The sequence below is a fragment of the Rattus rattus genome, chromosome 6 (genome assembly GCF_011064425.1).
Source record: "Rattus rattus isolate New Zealand chromosome 6, Rrattus_CSIRO_v1, whole genome shotgun sequence".
NCBI classification, from domain to species: domain Eukaryota; kingdom Metazoa; phylum Chordata; class Mammalia; order Rodentia; family Muridae; genus Rattus; species Rattus rattus.
The window spans coordinates 55160952-55176557 of record NC_046159.1 but is presented as its reverse complement, the minus strand read 5'-3'; the positions used below and the strand labels follow the sequence as shown (position 1 = coordinate 55176557).

Genomic DNA, 15606 nt, shown 5'->3' with positions numbered 1-15606 from the left:
AATGGGGAAGGTTGTGTGCACAGAATGGGGAGTTGAGAACCCAAGGCCCCCCAAAACCCGTGTGAAGACAAAGCCCTAGAGCTACAAGGGGGATGGGAATGCTGATCCCTGGGGCTCACTGGCCAGATAGTCTACCCAAAATGGTAAGTCCCAGGTTCAGCAATAGACCCTATCACTAACTAGAAGGTGGAAGGGTTGGAGAGATGGCTCAGTGGTTTAGAGTACTGGCTGCTCTTGCAGAAGACCTGGATTCAGTTTCCATCACCCCCAGGGCATTCACAACCTACGTAACTCCAGTTACAGGAGTTCTGATGCCCTTTTCTGGCCTCTGTGGTAACTACATATATGTAGGGCACGTGCGCGCATACACACACACACACACACACACACACACACACACACACAGGTAAAACACTCATACATATAAAAATAAACAAATTTTGTTTGTTTTTGTGAGTTTTTGAGACAGGGTTTCTCTATGTAGCCCTGACTGTCTTGAAATTCACTCTGTAGGCCAGGCTGGCCTCAAACTCAGGGATCGGTCTGCCCCTGCTTCCCAAGTGCTGGGACTAAAGGCGTATGCCACTATGCCTGGCAAATAAACAAATATTTAAGAAAAAACAAGGTGGAGAGCAATTGATAAAATTGCCCAACTTCTGACAATGAATGCAAGGGCTTGTTCTCTACCGCCTAACACACATAGACACAGACACACCAACATGCATACACACACACAACACACACATGTGCACACACACAGCATACACATGCACACATACATACACACATGCACACACACAGCATACACATGCACACATACATACACATGCACACACACAGCATACACATGCACACATACATACACATGCACACACACATACCCCACACACATGCATGCACAATACACACACATACACAACACACATACATGTGCACACACACAACACACACACATGGACACACAGCATACATACATGCACACACATGCACACGCACACCCCACACACATATATACACACATCACACATACATGTGCACACACACACCACACACATGTACACATATACACATGCACACACACCTCACACATATATACACATACATGTGCACACACACACAGATACACAGACACACAGACACACACACACACACACACACACACACACCTTCTTGGAGCCTTAGAACATTCAGGTAATACTTAGACTGAGCTGATAGAGGCATCTTGCACTTTCATCCAACCATAGAGAGACTTAGATAACTTAAACATTTTTTGAAATTAAGAATGAAAACTTTGAAGGCAGGTATGAGTAGAAGGGACCATTTATTTATTCAGAAGCTCAAGAAAGATAATGGGTCTGAAATGTATGTTAGCAGCTGGGTACCACTCAGGAAAAATTGCTGTCTCAAAGCAGAGAATTGGTGTATCTTCTCACTGCTGGGTGGGACCAAAAAAGAGTCTGTTTGCCAGCACATGGGTGCAGAAAGGACTGGTCATGGCATGGGTTGGGGGACTTGTGGTGACTTCACCTCTGCAGAAACGTGGACCTACACCTTCCTCAGTACTGAAGAAACATGGAGCTGAGAATGCAATGCTCCAAACCTTTGAAACTAGTGAATTTCAAGGTCTTGCTAGCTCTGAGACTCTCCAGTACCACAGAGCACAGAGCCTTGGGTAACTGCAGCTAGAGTAGCTGCAGCAATGAAGTTGTATTGCAACCTGACCATAGACCCAGCAGATAGGTGTATCCAAACCATGATGGTAAAGGTAACAGATAGGTGAACCCACACTCTGACCATAGACCCAGCAGATAGGCAAACTTGCACCCTTGGGGTTGGAACTAATAGAAAATGCCAGTGAAACTTTAAGTCTATCTAAAACATCTAGAAAAGTAAGAAGCTAAAAAGTAAAAGAAAAGACCTTAAGAAAGAAAAACCTCAAGATGTGAAAAGCAGAGAGGGGTGTTAGGGAAATAAAAGGTGTAGAAATTGAAACAAAATTTCTAGGAAGCAAGTTAAACATTGGAATAAATACAGCCAAGGGGAGGCTTGGCGCAGTGGAAGAAGATTAAAGAAAGCAATTAGTTAAAACCCCTGTACTCGCTACAAGCTCGAGCCGTGGGAAGATGGTGCTTTGGTTGAGAAAATGTCCCCATCAGATTGGACTGTGGGCAAACCTATGGACATCTTGTTTGATGATTGATGTGAGAGAGTCCCAGCTCACCACAGAAGGGGCCACCCTTGAGTAGGTAGTCCTGGGCTGGGTAAAAAAAGCAAACTAGGCAAGCCATGAAGAACAAGCAGAGCTCTTCCATGGCCTTACCATCAGCTCCTGTCTCCAGGTTCCTGCCCTGAGTTCCTGCCTGGACTCCCTGGACAATGTACTATATACATGGTGTGCAAGAGTCAGATGAAAGAAATCCCCCACCCTTAACTTGCTTTTGGTCGTGGTGTTTATCACAGCAATAGAAACCCTGACCAGCACAACCCCAACCTTCATTTTTGTAGATTTCAAGGGTTTAAATCAACACAACAGCAGAAAACATTAAAATATAGGATACCAAGTAGACAAGAGTCCCACAAACAAAACTGGTGGGGTCCAGTCAAATCAGCACTTACAGGTCAACTCGTAGCTTTGAAAATGTATTGTATGAAGAAAGAAGACATCTATCGATCTATTGATCAATCAATAGATTGATAGATTAGATAGAGATAGATAGACAGATAAATAGATATAAAAGTCAGAAAATAAGTGTCAAAATGAGCAAGACAAAAGACAATTGGGAGAGATGGAAAGACTAAAACTGGTTTTGGGTTTTTTGGTTTTGTTTTGTGTTTTAGCCTGGTAATTGGCAAGGCTTATGAAAAGGTTATGGCCCCAATCAACAATGGCAGAATCAGATAGGGTCGGGGTAAAGGTGGGAGTGAGGGGGTGGTGCAGATGAAGCAGAGCTTTCTGTTGCTCCCAAACCTGAACTCAGAATGGCCTTGTCAACCCCCCTGCCCCATACGTGAGTGATGGCGACCTCATCCACAGCTGGCCCGTGGTCCCTCATCACCCGTGTCACATGTGCACATTCACGAAGAACGCAGGATGGCCCCAGGGTACCTCCATGCACACACTCAGACATTCTTAAGATCCTCTGCTTATGTGTGCGTGTCCTTCACCCCTGGCTGTGTGTAAAGACCTTTAGACCCTGGGTGCCTGGCTGAGAGTGCATACACTGTAATCATTAGTGTGATGCTGGGAGAAAAACTGGTGAACAAGTCCATTAAAGTGGGTTAAGTGAGGCGGAAAGATGCCCTCTGAATGTGGGTGGCACAAACCCACGGGCTGGGGATCTGGACTGAATCAGAGTGAAAATAGAGGTGAACACAGCATTCGGGTCTCTGCTTCCTCACTGCAGGTGCAGCGACCAACAGGCCCAAGCTCCTGCTGCTGTGACTTCCTGGCCACGATAGACTGCGTCCTGGAATTGTGGGGCAAAATAAGTCCTTCCCCCCACTTCTCATTTCTCATGTTTGTATATGTGGTATGCATGGGGATGTGTGTGCATGTATGGATGTGTGTGCATACACAGGCATATATGTCTGAGAGCATGTGGAGCCCAAAGTTGCTGTTCAGACTTAACCCCTGATAGCTCTTTCGTCTCATTTATTGAAATTTATTGAAGCAGGGCCTCTCTCTCTCTCTCTCTCTCTCTCTCTCTCTCTCTCTCTCTCTCTCTCTCTCTCCCTCTCTCCCTCTCCCTCTCTCTCTCTCCTCTCTCTTTCTCTCTCTCTCTTTCTCTCTCTGCAGGCAGGTGCCGTGCTCACCCTAGCTTCTTAGGATCCAAGTAAATGCTTTAACAAGTGTGTCATTCCCAGCCCCAGCCCTTCCTTTTTAAAGTGGCTTTTGTCAGGCAATTTGTCACAGCAACAAGACATAGGTACTACACATCCCTAGGCAACACACAAGCATGACCTCATTGAATGGTAGCCTTTTCCCCAGCCCTCCAGGGTGCCTAGATGCCCCTATAGGTCCCTTGGCCAGGTGACAGTACCTCCAGCTCCCTTAGCAGTTCAGACTGACCACAGGACTCCAGGTCTTCAAGGGCCTCTCCAAGCACTCTCCAGAAGCCCTCCTCTCGGGCGGGGCCAGGGGCTGGGCTGCAACAGGAACCACAGCGTCAACTCTGGCAGGTGGGAGGGTGGGTGGGCTGGGCCTGAGGAGTCTTCGTTGCCCAGGGCCCAGTGCTGGGCTCCAGGGGCCATAGGACAGGCAGGCAGGCAGGCAGGTGTCCTCGGTGGCAGTGCTGGGGCCCCAGGGCAGTGGTTGGTGACACAGAATGGGGTGGGGAAGACGCAGTTAGGGGCGACCAAGACTGTTGGTAGCCAATTAGAACAGGGGCAGATGAGACGGGGTGGAGAGCGGTGACACAGGATGCCTGGGAAGAAAGACAGACGGACAGATAGAAGACAGAGACAGACAGAAAGATCCATGGGATAGCCCCAGAAGACAGTCCCTGGTCCCACCCAGACACATGGCACCACGGGACAGCGACAGGACAGAGCCAGAGCCAGCCAGGACACAGATGGATGGAGAAGATGGGATATTTGTGCTGGGGAGGGGTGAGCAGTACCCATCCTGCCAGCCCACACTATGTGGCCCATCAGCAGCCAACACCAAGCTTGCGGGATCCACTGCAGTCTTTATGTTGCTCTGTCAGCTCTCAGAACCCTTAGCCTTTAGCCATACTGTGATTTACGAAGCCTTCACTTCTCAAAGGCCTAGCTTAGCTTAGCTTTCTTTTTTCTTTTCTTTTATTGGATAGTTTTTTGATTTATATTTCAAATGTTATTCCCTTTCTGGTTTCCCCACCAGAAATCCCTCATCCCATTCCCCCACCCCCGCCTCCATGAGGGTGCTCACCCACCCACCCACTCCCTCCTGCCTCCCCACCCTGGCATTCCCCTACACTGGGGCATTGAGCCTTCACAGGACCAAAGGCCTCTCCTCCCATTTATGTCCTGGAGCCATGGGTCGCTCCATGTTGGTTGGTGGTTTAGTCCCTGGGAGCTCCGGGTGTCTGGTTGGTTGATATTGTTCTTCCTATGGTGTTGCAAATCCCCTCAGCTACCTCAGTTCTTTCTCTAACTCTTCCATTGGGGACACCGCCTAACTTTGCTTTTAAGGAGGACAGTGCAGCACAGAGTAAAGAGGTCAGTCCAGGGCAGAGGAAGTGCAGGTGTTTCTTGTTGGGTCCCACTCTGGGGGAGCTGGCTGCTGTATGAGCCTAGTTATATGCATGCAACATGCAGAACCCTGGGCTGGTGGTGGTGAACCTGACCTGAGGAGGGGTCTGGGTTCAAATTCTGAGTCTGGTGGTGTATTTCTGGAGACAGCTATTCACAGACCCAGGAGGAACAAGCCAGTTGCTGCCCAACTAGAACACATCGGCTGCTATCTTTCCACAGTACATCCTTTCCAGATCCATTCCTCAGGATTCCCCTCCTGTCCACCTAACTCCCCAGTCCTGGTGTTGCTACCTTCTGGGTACCCTTCCCACCCCCACCAGTCCCACAAGTGTTCCCACCACAGACCTCATTGGTGGCTCCCAGTCCCCCTCTTCCTCCTCTGGGAAGCTTTCGTCAGTGGGGCCCGGTGTGTAGCTCGTCCTCCGGGGCTCAAGGGGTGGGGGGCTACTCTTCAGTCTGCTGGAACGCCACTCCTGAGGAGTCACACTCCGGACTGCCACCTGCGGAGTGTAGGAGCCTGGCGGGTGGAGAGAGGGACATGGGCCTTCTCTCTGTCCTTGTCTTTCCCTCCCTGATTCCCAGCAATTGGATGCCAGTGGGCATATCTGTGCTTTTCTTAGGTCAAAGTGACCACTGAGAGACACAGGAGTCCCTGTTACTTTAGCAAGCACTAGGGACATCCATCAGTCGACAGTGAGGTTCCAGGACCACGGTCAGTTCCACAGGCAGGCCTGCTAAAGGGCCTCTTTGAAAGGGAGTTTCTGATTGGACCCACACAGATCTACCTCAGGAGCCCCAGGATGACAACTGTGATGCAGCCTGAGTTTGGGATAAGGACACACAAGGAGAGCCAAAGTCTCTAACTGCGAACCGGAATGGGGATCCACCAAGGACCCATGGAGGCTTCTGAGCTAATTCCCTGAACCCCAACCACAAGCCAGTGGGCAGCACCAGTGGGTCTTAGCCACATGGGCAAGGAGGTTGGTGTCTGCCTTTGTCTGGGTGCAGCAAACATGAATTAAGACCCATTGTGTGGTAGGCATGGGGATAAGGAGAGAGAAAGCAGAAGCACAAGAGGAAAGATAGGACTGAAGGTCCCTCTGAGGAGATGACTGAAGGATGGAGTTAGTCAGGATGCCCTCAGGAACCTTCTCAGAAGGAAAAAGCTAACAGGGAAAGGAGGTCCCGGGAAGAGGAGGCAGCAGCATCACCCTCACAAATGCTTGTCCAAGGTTCTCGTTACCTGAGCCCCCAAAGCCGCCCTCTGTGGCACAGCTGCCCCAGGACTCCACAGCACTGTCCACGCTGGGTACAGCAGGTGAGAAGTGGGTTGTCAGCAAGCCTCCCTTGAGGGCCTCAGGGGGGTCCTCATCCACATCACTGGCCTCACTGAGGCTGCCTGACTGGCGGGGGAGAAGGGGACCTGGGAAGAGAAGGGGTATCACCTGTGACCTCAGAGACATAGATTTTCTGTGAGCCTCAATTTCCCCCATTTCTGTGAATCCCAGGCTCTTGACAATCTGGCTGCTGTCATGTGGGTGGAGCATGTAAGTAAAATCCCACAGATGGGAAAACTGAGGCTTGTGAGGCTCAACAATAGGTCATATGATAAACAGCAATGAAACCCAGATTAAAACAAGATCCCCAAGACTCAGGTAAACTGTAGCACACATAGGACACAGAAACAGAACACAGGAACATGCAGGAACCTGGAGAGACAGGAACCATTGAGGAACATGGTTTGGGCTCAGAATGTACCCAATACTGCACTGTGCCACCAAGGCTCAGCTCTCCTCTCTCTAAGCCTCCTCATCAGCTGGTCCAGGACCCTACCCCCTCTCTGACCCAGGACTGCCCTTCCTCTGTAGGCCAGGAAGACCCCAGGAAGGGGCCAGGCTCACGGTCCAGCTGCTTCTTGATCTTCAGTGTGACAGTCTCCCCTGCCACCTGCAGAAGGTGGATGGCCTCACTCAGGGGCCGGCCCTTGAGGCTCACGCTGTTGATGGCCAGTATGCGGTCCCCAACATGGATGGCTCCAGTCCTGAGGGGCGGACAGAACACAAATGAGACCCAGATGCTCAGGGCCTCAGAAGGTGTCAGCCTTGCCTTTAAATACCCCGCAGAGGCCTCAAGGCACAGGCCTGGCTGGCCCCAGCTCGAAGGGGGATCCTAAGGTCCTGCCTGGGAGAGGTGGGAAGAGAGGGAACAAGGGAGGAGAGGGAAAGAGGGGTGAGAGATCCAAGCCAGCCTCAGAGCTTCCATGGTACAATTCCCTGGACTCTACACTTTATACCTCTGCTGATTCAATTCAGAGTCACTCTTCCTCCTCGTCTGTTCTGAGACAGGTCTTGCTATGTAGCACAGGCTGGGCTGGAGCTCTCTAAGATACACTGTTGAGGCCTCTCAAAAAACTGCAAATAGATGCCTAGCATGGTGGCACGCACCTTGAATGCCAGCCCTTGGGCAGCAGAGGCAGGCAGATCTCTGTGAGTTCAGGCTCAGCCTGGTCTACCTAGCGGGTGTCAGGCCAACCACAACCATATACCCGAAAAGAAGAGAGAAATGTGTAGGGAAGTAGACGGAAATAAGTTGAACAAAATAAGCCAGGCTCAGACAAATCATTTCCTCTCCTATGTGGGAGCTAGATTTAAAATTATATACGGGGAGGGCTTACAAAGATGATAAGATAAAGATAAGCTTTAAGGGAAACAGAAATAGAGGGTAATGAATGGATACTTGAGACCTGCAGGAGTGGGGTCTTACAGGAAGGAAAGGGGGGCAGAGGGACAGGGATGGCCGTGGAGTGGGGAGAGGAGTAGGAACCAAGTGTAACAGTGGCATGTACATAGGAAAATGTTATGATGAAACCTGTTACTTTGCATGCTAACTTTAAAACATGCATATTGCTTACACGTTATAAGGCATATATATTTAAGGTTCATTTATTCTCACTTAACTTTTTGAATGTGGCTACTAGAAAGCCGGCTTGGAGTATGAGTCTGATCGCACTGCATTTATTCTGGGCTGTGTTGCCCTGCCAGGAAGGCTGTGAAGAACCACCCACCCTTTGGAGTCGGCATGGGCCACCAGGCCCCTGCATTCTCTCTAGAGTCCAGCAGAGGGTGCTCCAGGAGCAGCCCAGCCTGAGTCTGGACCCTGGCGCGGTAGATGTGCTGAGTGCTCAGGCCCTGTGAAGTTCATTCTTCAGGCCACCGCTTTGTCTGGTGGGGCAGGGGAACTCACTCTTTCTGGTACCCCTGACTCACTCCTTGCACTGCTGAGATAGAAGCTGGGACTCACATGCCTGGGGCCCACTTCCCCTCTGTCCACCCAACCCAGGGGCAGGCAGGATGCTTCTTCTCGGGGCTCCTTCCCTGGGACAGCCCCAGAGACAGAGTAGGTGTCAGCCCAGCAGCCTCAGGGTCCCAGAATAAGCCTCTCATGGGGCTCAAGCAATGGGGCACTACTCCTATGTCCAGACACATAGAATCCTCACAGTGGAAAATGTTAAAGGCAGGCACTCTGGGAGGCAGCTGAAGGTGAGCTGTCCTGCCCTGGCTGGACCCTTTAGCTGTGGCTCCCCTCTGCCCTCATTTTCTGTGCCCTGGCTGCTGGGCTGGACCAAAATTCATGTTAAGGATAGGGAGTAGGTATTCAGAGAGAAAGTAATTGTTCTTGAGTTGTTCAATGCTGGGACAGAAGTAAAAAAAAAAAAAATCTAGATTGGGTGGTCCCAAGGTCCACCTTCTGCTCCTTGGGGGTCCCCAGGCCTTCCCTGTGTCCCCACTGAGTTCTGATTTACCTTTCGGCCAGACCCCGCTTGGTGAGGCCAGAGATGATGATGGGGTCAAAAGGTTCCTCTGTACCGGAGATGGTGATACCCAGGGGTCCGCCATAGCGCTTCAGTTCCACTGTGTAGCTGACTGCGCCCGAGCTCTCCTGCTCATCTGCAAGTGGACAGGCAGCCTGAGGGGAAGGGGTGGGCTGGAGCCTAGCCCTCCCAGTCTCATCACTCTTCAAACACCAATGACCTCATCAAATTCTCAAACACACCTGCTCAGGCCTTCCGGGGTTCAACCTAGGGACCCCGGGCTCCCAGCCCAACGCCCGGATGCCATGAAGGGAAGGGGAAACAAAACAAACACAAAAAAACAAACCCATACAAGTTACAGGAACATGGAACCAAGATTTGAAAACAGATTTCTCATGCCACCCACAGCAACTCAGGGTTTACAACAAAGGGAGGAAGTGAGAGAGGAGGGAGGGAGGGAGGGAGGACGGAGGAGGAGGAAGGGAAGGAGGAAGAAAGGAAGAGTGAAGGCAAAAAGAGGAGAAAGAGGGAGAGGAGGAAGATATGAAAGGAGGGGCTGGAGAGATGGCTCAGGGGTAAGGAGCACTTGCAGCTCTCCCAGAGGACCAAGGTTCAGTTCCCCGTATTCACATGTCTGCTTACAACCATCTGTAACTCCACTTCGGGTCTCCCTGGACACCTGACATGCACATGGCACACTGACATACACGCAGACGAAACCCCCATACACATAACAACAAAATACATTTAAAGAAATGTTTTAAAAAGCAGGAGAGAAAGGAGGACAGGAGGCAAGTGGGAGGGGGGAGAGGAATGAGAAGGAAGCTGGCCTCCAGTGGGTTCTCCTCCAGAGTGAGGGCCACAGACTCGCTCTGACATGGGGTCCACACTCCATTTACTACTACACCTCTTACTACCCACTTCTGACTCTCTCTTCCCTGCTTCCCAGCTCACCAGTTCAGTCTGCCTCTGTTGTGCCAGGCCCAGCCCTGCAGCCTGCAAGAGCGGTACCAACCAGCCGCTCAGATATCCGATATCCTGCCAACTTCTCACACTCTGGGGAGCCCTGTAGTGGTTCCCGAGGACCCTGAAGCAGGGGGATGTGGGAAGCGGGGATTCCTGCACACGTCCTCCAGCCTTCCGAGCAGCTGGCCGCTGGGCGTGGTCTTTTGGGCACCCACCTGAGTTGTCCTCGTCCTTCCGGATCTTCAGCTTCACCAGGTCCTCACACTGGCGCAGGATCTGCACAGCATACTCCATGGGGCAGTGGTCCAGGCGAATATTGTCAATGGCCAGCAGCTTGTCGCCCGGCTCGAGGGTGCCAGTCCTGCATGAGTGGGGTGGGGATGGAGGAGCCCGGTGCAGAGGAGCACTGCCCTACCCTCACGGCCATACCCCTTGCCCGTGTGGCACCCCACCTGTGCGCCATGCTGCCTTTCTTGATGTCAGAGATGATCAGGGGTTCCCCTCGCTTTCTGCTGGCCGCTGCAGGGCAGAGGAGACAGGCTGTGAATTTGGTTTTCAAGGGTTCTGCTTAAGGTGGGGTTGGGAGAGGACACTACTGGTTCTTGGTGCCATTTCTTCCTGGCATGGGGGAGGGGTGAGCAAATCAGCTCACCTCTCTGGGTGTCCATTTTCCTTCTATAAATGGGTCTGCACCCCATGTGGAGAGATGTAATGAGATACAGCAGATAGAGCACCATGGGGACTTACAGCTAATGGTGATGCCCAGCTCCACACCACGCCTTTTGGGTAACTTCACGTGGAAGGTCCCACTGCTTGGGATGACAGACTCTGTGAACCAACAGCCGTGGGTGACTCAAGACTCCAGAAGAGCTCAGAGATCAGCACCTAACACCCGCTGTGGCTTCTCTTGGGTTGGGAGGGAGGCAATCTCAGAGAGTAATGTTCCAAGCCACCCCACCCCACTGCTTCCACCTTATGGAGGAGGAAGAGGGCTGAGGCCCGGAAGGCTGATGAATTTGGCTCCAGACAGCTGAGTGCTGTCTTCAGAATAGAGACAGGGTGGAGGCCAGAGCTGGAGACCGCTGGCCAGTGCGGGGCCTGTAGCAAAACTTGACCTACTTGGATCCAGGCATTTTCACATACTTGTCTCTACTCTGTTTTCTACTAATTGACAGATGGGGAAACAGAGGCAGAGGGAGGCCGTTTCCTATCCAGATATTCTCGTATGGAACTCCCAGGATCAGAGCCTGACTCTTCAGCTGCCTGGAGTCCCTGCTGCATGCAATCCACGTTAAGTCCTCCCGACTCCTGACTCCCTGGTGCACTCCTTCGTCCTGTGCAGGGCTTAGGCATGCACTGTGCATGGTCTCAGGGAGTGCAAGGGGCGGGGCAGGGTCCCAGAGTGAGTGTAGCTGAGTGGTCTACTCACCCGCCACATCAAACTCGATCTCCAAAACAACTTTGCGGGCCAGTGCAGCATCCCGCAACAGCTGGTTGGCTTCCTCCATGGTCCCATCCTCAGTAGCAATGCCATTTATGGCTAGGACGCGGTCCCCCACCTGCAGCAGACCACACCTAACCCCCAAAGTCCGGTGGAGAGAAGAAGCTGGTGAACCTCAGGTAGGGGCAAGGTGGAGGCCCACTCTCAGCTCCTGGTCTCTGAACTCAGCCCTGCCCCCAGCTAAGGGTTTGACCTGGATGGGCCTCAGTTTCTCTCTGGAGAAACTTACATGACCCAGAGTCCTCTGAGTACAGGCAGACAGGGTTTACATACTGTGTGACTGTGGGGCTGATGATGGGGCCAATATGCTAAGTAAGGTAGATTTGTGAAGCTGTAGTTGTGACTCAGTTTCCCCACTGGACTAGAGCTCCCCAAATTGGCAGTAGGCTCACCTCTCAGCAGGGCTGTCAGGTTCAATAAATCGCACCAAGGGTGGGGAGGACAGGGTCTCGGTGGCAAAGATGCCTCCCTGCAGCTGGAGGCCGAAGCCACTGAGGGGGTCTCCACAGAGCACAACCTCCGTCGTCTCCGTGTGAACGATCTGCCCACCGGGCCCTACCGTGCTGGAGGCCAGTGACACTGTGAGACAGGAGGGTTTCATGCTCAGATGAACCCTGGTGAAGCTTTCCAGGGCAGCCCACTGAGAGTCCTCACGAGGTCTGGGAGTCAGAGGGGCAGGGGAGCAGGGCTCCCCGGACCACCTAGGATGAGCCTGAGTTTCTTTGTCTGTACATGGCCATTATGGTGTCTACCCTGCACAAGCAGTGGCTAAGAGAGATAGCATTAGGAACTGTTATTTTGTAAGACTAGAGGTTCTGGGTGCCTGTGTTACTTATTATATTACAGAACACCCCCTTATCCATAGGGCACGTATTCCCAGACCCCAAGAAATGCCTGAAACGGCAGATAGTACTGAAGTCTACAGACTCCCTAGTCAGACAGCCCCATGATGAGGTTTCACCTACAAACACCCCTTGGGAGGAGAGATATTAACTGTAGCTTGATGGTGAAATATAATTACTACATCAGTATGTTCTCATAGAATCACCAGAATCACTATGGTAGCACCTTTTGTTCAGTTTTGAAACTGGGTCTCCTATAGCCCAGACTGGCCTTGATCTTTGTGTGCCGTTGAGCATGACCTTGAAGTTCTGACCTTCCTACCTCCCCATTACAGGGTCGTTGGATGCTGGATTATAGGCAGGTACTACTTTGCTCATTTATTCGGTGCTGAGGGTAAAACTCAGGACTTCATATATTCTAGAAAAGCAATCTACTGTCCAAGCTACATCTCCAGCCTTGCTTACGACTCTTGCTCCAGACATTTTTCAGTAAACTCTGGGTCACCTGGGCAGCAGACACCAGCCAGTCTGCCCAAGAGAGTTCTTGGAGAATGACTAACAGTCGAGTAGCGTGTACATGATAGATACACTGGGCAAGCACGCTGCTCACATGGAATGGACCAAGTGGGGCAGATGTAAGCCTTTCCCACACTACTCAGAACACTGTAATTTAAAGCATATGGTCTATTTCCAGATTTGTCCACTTAATATCTTCACATTGTGGTTGAATGTGGGTAACCGGAGAGTAAGACTGGACTGTGTGGTGTTGTGGTCTGGGCTCTGTAGTCTACTCTACAGTCGCTTTGGTAATAGCTTCATTTTTAAGATTTATTTTATTGTTTTTAATTGTGTGCATGCGTATAGGTCTGTGTGGGGCTGTGTGTATGTGAGTGCAGGTATCTGCAGAGGCCAGAAGAGGATATCAGCTCCCCCTGGAAATGGAGTTACAGGTGGTTGTGATCTGCCTCTCATGGGCGCTGGGAACTGAACTTGGATCCTTTGCAAGGGCAGCAAATGCTCTTAACCACTGCGGCATCCCTCCAGCTCTCGGGAACAGCCTTATTGGATACGAAGTTCCCATACAGTAGTGGTCACCTGTGTAGTGTATAATTTGATGGCTTAAAGCACTGCCTTCCTCTCCCATAGCAACCTAGCTGGGAGGCTGAGGCCAGAAAGACTGAATTCTAGGCCAGACTGAGCCACATAACGAGACTTTGTCTCAAAACCAAAAAAAGAACAAAGGAATAGCTGTCTCCTCACCCATTGCCCCAGAACCTGCATTTTGCCCCAGGCAATCTATCCTCAACCTATTTCTGTCCCTGTGGGTTTCCCTGGACACATCACAGAAATGATCTTATGTGGTCCTTGGTGACAGGCATCAGACACTGAATACACTGGCTTCAGAGGCTCCTTTCTAACAGCTGGGACTCCCCAGTGTGCACCCACACCACATCTAGGTGGTCAGGCTTGTTCCTTTAACCCCCATCTCCCACTACCCAAGTCTCACCCCCAGCCCCATCCTCAGCCTCCCGGGTGCCCCATGGAGATGGCCTCTGCTTACAAGAGCTCCTGTGTTCTTTCCTTCGCTGCCTTCTCCTCCCCGCTGTTGTTCTGGGGCTCATGGGTCCTCTGGGCAGGGTGCTGGCATTGGCACAGGGAAAGGCAGGGTTCATAGTTGGCGAGGAGAAGGGAGTCGAGGACACGGCTGGGGAGACAAGAGCACAGCCCTGTGAGCCCGAGCATGGCCTTAGTCACTTACCCAGGGGTCAGGGAGGAGAACCACACACTCGCATGGACACAGACAGCCATGCCTTCTCTCCTTCACCTACATCCCTTATTGTGTGTCCCTGTGAGCCTCACTGACCAAGATTTCCACAGACCTCTAGGGACAGGCTGAGTGACGCAGGGCATCCCCCTTGCTCCTGTGTTGATTTCCACCCCATGTACCGATACCACCCACCAGGAAGGGATATTAGGACGGCAGAACTGCTACAGCAGCAGATACATTACATCGGCTCTGGTCCTGGCCTCCAGGTGCCCAGGTGGGTGCCCTGCAGTGGCTTGGCCTTGGGCTATGGCAAGAGGGAACACAGGGGTCCCAGTGGTGCAGTTTCTCACTCCTCTGTATTCTCACTGTGGCAATGGGAAGAGGAAAGCAACCTGGGTGTCTGGGGCTGTCCCCACAAGCCAGTGGTGATCCCCAGGCCAGCAAGACACAGGACACCATGCTCGTGTGCACTGCTACCCCCCCATGTGCCAAGCAAGCACTGGGACCAGGCTCCAGCTGCGTTGACAGCCAGGGAGGCTAGTCCCCTCAGGGAACTGGCCCTGGACTCCAGAGGTCCCCACTGAGTGCCACCCACAAAAGCCCCTCTGTAAAGACTTCAGAGGCACAACAGGCAGGTGGTGCCCACAAGGCCCCTGTGGCAGCATGGAACCACATGGTGCCCCAGTGATTGGCTGTCCCCATTCCTGGCTTTGGGCTCTATTGTTGGTTCTGTTAAATGGGCCCTGGAGAGTGGCTGCCTCCTCAGGTTGTAGGGAGGCTCAGAAAGAATCCCTAAGCTTCCAGCAGGGCCAGGCCCTTAGCAGAGACCAAATGAACAAACCCCAGCATCCGTCTCTCACAGCCCTTCCCACAGCCTCTACAGCCTTAGTTTCCCTGCCAAGTGTGGCAGACAGTCCTCCTGCCTGCTCAAGGCTTCGTCCTGGAACTCTGGTACCTCAGAATACCTCCCTGTTCCATCCCAAGTCTGGGTCTTGAGCACTGCCGAGGTGCCTACCTGCCTCTGGGGGCTTCAGAGGCCGCCGACTCTGGGGCGCAGGCAAGATCTCCAGTCGAACTTTCTCGGTCACACTGGCCAAGAGCTTCGTGGCCTCGACCAGAGAGCAGTGTTCTGTGCTGGTGCCATCGATGGCCAGGATGTGGTCTCCAGCATGCAGGGCACCACTCCTGTGGGACAGGGGCACAGAGAGGCTGGTCCAGAGGACAGGGCCCTAGGTCGCCTCTGCCCTGCATAGCCCTGCTTCACCTCACCTGTCCACCACGCTAGCCGGCTTGATGCGGTCGATAGTGATAGCTGGTTTGTTCCGGTGGGAGCCAGTGGTGAGAGAGATCCCCAGGGCAGATCCTGGGGTCTTGGCTATTTCTACCACCAAAGGGCCTGAAGCATTGGCCACTGTGTCTGGAATGATGGGGAGGGAAAATATAAAGATTTGTGGAAAATAAAGGTGCTTGCTGTCCTGCCTGG

The 15606-nt window shown here is 52.1% G+C and overlaps 1 protein-coding gene across 3 annotated transcripts in view; it reads right to left on the bottom strand.

Annotated features, from left to right (window-relative positions):
* Grip2 (glutamate receptor interacting protein 2) overlaps positions 1–15606 on the bottom strand; it is a 48838-nt gene that overhangs the window by 5674 nt on the left and 27558 nt on the right. Inside the window, exons 8-21 of one of the 3 annotated variants that reach the window (XM_032906087.1) lie at positions 15393–15540; positions 15139–15308; positions 14366–14488; positions 13917–14060; positions 11906–12092; positions 11442–11587; positions 10760–10840; positions 10465–10531; positions 10228–10373; positions 9038–9182; positions 7137–7276; positions 6479–6658; positions 5581–5752; positions 4041–4146 (exon numbers count right to left, since the gene is read on the bottom strand). In XM_032906087.1, the coding sequence (XP_032761978.1) occupies positions 4041–4146; positions 5581–5752; positions 6479–6658; positions 7137–7276; positions 9038–9182; positions 10228–10373; positions 10465–10531; positions 10760–10840; positions 11442–11587; positions 11906–12092; positions 13917–14060; positions 14366–14488; positions 15139–15308; positions 15393–15540 (1955 nt within the window). Of the gene's footprint in view, positions 1–4040; positions 4425–5580; positions 5753–6478; positions 6659–7136; positions 7277–9037; positions 9183–10227; positions 10374–10464; positions 10532–10759; positions 10841–11441; positions 11588–11905; positions 12093–13916; positions 14061–14365; positions 14489–15138; positions 15309–15392; positions 15541–15606 lie in introns of those variants that run through there. The other 2 variants (XM_032906089.1, XM_032906088.1) reach the window with 2 other exon arrangements.